We start from the raw sequence: 3,589 nt of genomic DNA, 5'->3' as shown, positions 1-3,589 counted from the left end.
TGCGGAGCACAGGCTCCGGACGCGCAGGCTCAGCGGCCACGGCTCACGGGCCCAGCCGCTCCGCGGCACGTGGGATCTTCCCGGACCGGGGCGCGAACCCGCGTCCCCCGCATCGGCAGGCGGACTCTCAACCACTGCGCCACCGGGGAAGCCCTGTTTTGTTTTTTTGTTTATCACTGCATCCCCAGCCTAAACCAGGAGGCGGTGAATAAACATCCGTTAAGTGAATAAATGAATGAATGAGAGCTGGCAGGTCAGGTGGAGGACGTGTCAGACTAAAACACAAAGCACAGCCCCCGTGTTGATCCCAAGAGTGTGAAAACGTCCCAAGAGTGTGAAAATGGCCCTCGCTGGTCTGCAGCGAAGTCTCCTCTCAAGGAAGATTCTTCAGCCAGAGAGATGAACCGAAACTCCACCCAGAGGACGCCCCCCACCCAGGAACAAGGGGGCGCCACTCACCAAACCAAAGCCTTAACCTGGGCTCGAGAAAATCCAGAGCAGACAGTCCCGCTCCATCATCCTGCTTCCACTGAGGACTCAATTTCAAGCCAGAAAGGATGAGGCACCCCCAAATCACTGAGCCAGGCGCGTGTCCTCAGGCTGGAGGGCAGCTCCGTACGTTCTCAGGATGCACAGGGGTCCACGGTCCCAGCCCCACTACCCTCTAAGGATGCCAGCGTGCAAGAAGCAGCAGCATCGCCTGGGCCGATGTCCATCTCAGGATACTTTAAATAGACCAAGATGCCACTTATTTACTTGCAACAAGGAAGGTAATCATCAAGAGGGTGGATACTTAGGTTCGCTGCTGGCACAGGCGACCCAGCCGGCGATTTGGCAGAAGACGTATAATCAGAGGGTGACGCATCAGGCGTGTATGGAACGTGAAACGCTCACAGCGCCGAGCACCGAGACTATCAAAGGACCAGCGTCCTCTGCAGAAGTCAGCATCTTCTAAAGACCATCTGCCAGCCGGCAGAGAACACCACGACAAACCAATCCCTCCACAGTCAGGCAGGACAGGAAAAAAGGGCCATTTGGTGAGTTCTCCTTCAGAAAATCTACATCGACGTTTTTACAACTTGTTTGTCAGGGACTCACTTTGTCAGAGCCAGAGATCCCCCACCCCCATCCTTTCAAGGACCCTGGCTCCTCCAACCTGCCACACAGCCCTCCAGGGACAAAGAGGCGAACAGAAACATCAGAGCCGCTTTTGATGGGATCCAATGAGGCGAAGCCTGCACACTATCAAATTTCATTAGTAAAGACTGAATTCATGCAAACACGACAGAGGCCATGCTGACTTTTACAAACACACATCAATATTAACAGACTTAGCTTTTGTCTAGGGGGGAAATTTAAGATCCGCGCCTGGACAACAACAGATCTAGGTGCCTGAAGTTTTGCAGAATCTGTTTACCGGTATGAAAAACACAAGGAAGTTATGCACCCAAGCATCAAAGAGAAAGAGGAGTTTGGATCTGCCTGGTGGGCCCTGGGTGTCGCCCCGGCCCCCAGCTTCGCACACGTCAGGGGCAACGTTGAAGAGATACACGGAGACAACTTGCCTCTTTCCTGAGTTTCCTGGAAGGACCTGCAGACTGGAGTCCCCACTGCTGGTCACCACTGTCCACATCCACCGGGCCCATTCCACCGGGGGCCATGTCCACCAGGAGGCAAAAGCCATCTCCGCTGAAGAACAGCTTCTGTCGCCCAGATTCCCACCCCTAATTCCGTTGCTGGTACCTCTGGGATCTGAATCTCTTTAAGATGTCACGAAAAGGTTAGCTGCACGGCCAGCCACAAATGTTGTGAGAGCTTCCCCAGCCTCCAGCAGAGACACTGAGGGAGAGACTCTGTGCTCTTCCCTTGGCCTGTGCACCCCCGGGCCCTGGCGATGTGTGGCTTTAGAGCACAAAGGGCCCCTGATCTTTCCCAAGAGCACAAGCAAAGGACAGGGAGGGCCGGATGCTTGTGGATTCAAGCTGCTGAATTCCAATGAGGTCTCCCCTGCTCGCAGCTGCCCGGCTGGCACACCTGCGCGTAAGGCAGCGCCGCTCCCCACGGCCCTGTGCGGGACGCAGTGTGTGGGAAGGGCAAGGGTACACCAAGCCCCTGTGTGGTTCCTTTTCTTGTTTACCGTGAACTTTTCTGCATCAAAGCATCAGAGGCTACCACGGACCCCTAGAATGCCATTCACTTCCAGCACTTCCTGCATTGTTTTCATATTTTCACTCCCTCTCCCAGGAGCGGAGAGCAAGCTAATTAGAGGAGGCGGATAGCAGCTTTTAAAGTAAGCTCTTTTCTCCCTATTCAGTTTTTTCAGGGGGCTCAAAAACATTCCCAAGAGCAGGGATTTCTGCAGTTCCCCCCACAGAGCCTGGACATAAAAATAAAGCAGCATTTCAGAGTCCCAATGCATAAAAGCAGTTCCCATCGGCTGCTTGATTATTTTTTCCTACCAAAAGAACCTAAAGCATAGGAAATTATTCTGCAAAGGCTCCACACTTTTAAAATGAAAAAGTAACTAATTTAATTTGCCAAGAAGCTGTATTAGAAAGAGAAATGTGCCATTACAGTCTGCTAAAACGACTCTAAATTGTAGGGAAATATATTCACCAGGATATGCATATCTAGGTTCTCCATACAAGGAAATATGTAAATACATGCAAATACAATAAGGTATATGCACTTCCATAGTGTAAAGACATACCTCTTAATGGCCAGGCATGAACTATAATGACTTTAATTCCTAGCATGAAGAGCGTTCTAATAGCTATCATATGCTGAACTCTTTGTTATGTGTCAGGCAACGGACTAGGCCATTTGTACATTTCTCTATAATCTACAAAAACAGCCTGCTGCTGGAGAGCAGGCCCATTTTACAGAAGACACAACTATGGTTTAGAGTGGCAAATTACTTTGCTCGAGGCCATCCAGTTAGTAAGCTAGGGAAAGCAGGGCTCAAATCTAGAACTGTCTGCCTCTAAAATCTGTGCTGTCTTACTACATCAGTGGCTTCCAAACCTTTTTAGCAACAGAACTAGTTTTCCAAATGAATCTTACATGAAATTCCTATGCATAGAGAAAAGTAGTATTTCACTTATTTTGTAAGCTCAAGCTATAATATATTCTTATTATAAAGTCTACTATTGAGAACAATTAAGCTATTTTGATGAACTTGAAAATTTGACACTGAGGGTCGGGAATGCCAACTGCAGCATTAGGTCTGTTGATTCCTCTCCTGGCTGCACATTATTAAGAAAAGTCCCAGGGACTTCCCTGGAGGTCCCGTGGTTAGGACTCCGTGCTTCCACTTCAGTGGGCCCGGGTGCGAGCCCTGGTCGGGGAACTAGGATCCTGCAAGCTGCGCAGTGCAGCCAAAAAAAAAAAAAAGAAAAGAAAAAAGAAAAGTCCCGATACATACCGATGAGTTAACCACAGACACCACCTGTTTTTAACAGCTTGTCCTGTGACCACAGAACATTCTTTAATAAGGCAGACAAGACAGGAGAGCTACCTAACCGGGCAAAACCAAATTAATCTGTCAGCACAAGGCCATATGCTGGTGGCATCCTGTAACACCACACAG

At 49.7% G+C, this 3,589-nt stretch overlaps 1 protein-coding gene across 1 annotated transcript in view; it reads right to left on the bottom strand.

The window, feature by feature from the left end:
- Nucleotides 1–1,699, bottom strand: part of LOC102990085 (transforming acidic coiled-coil-containing protein 2) — a 48,040-nt gene extending 46,341 nt beyond the window's left edge. Inside the window, exon 1 of the mRNA XM_028485826.2 lies at nucleotides 1,566–1,699. Coding sequence (XP_028341627.1) covers nucleotides 1,566–1,684 — 119 coding nt within the window. The 5' untranslated portion in view covers nucleotides 1,685–1,699. The remainder of the gene's footprint in view (nucleotides 1–1,565) is intronic.
- Nucleotides 1,700–3,589: the final 1,890 nt, after the last annotated feature.

This window comes from Physeter macrocephalus, unplaced genomic scaffold (genome assembly GCF_002837175.3).
Source record: "Physeter macrocephalus isolate SW-GA unplaced genomic scaffold, ASM283717v5 random_571, whole genome shotgun sequence".
NCBI lineage: Eukaryota > Metazoa > Chordata > Mammalia > Artiodactyla > Physeteridae > Physeter > Physeter macrocephalus.
This window is presented reverse-complemented; position numbering and strand designations above follow the sequence as displayed.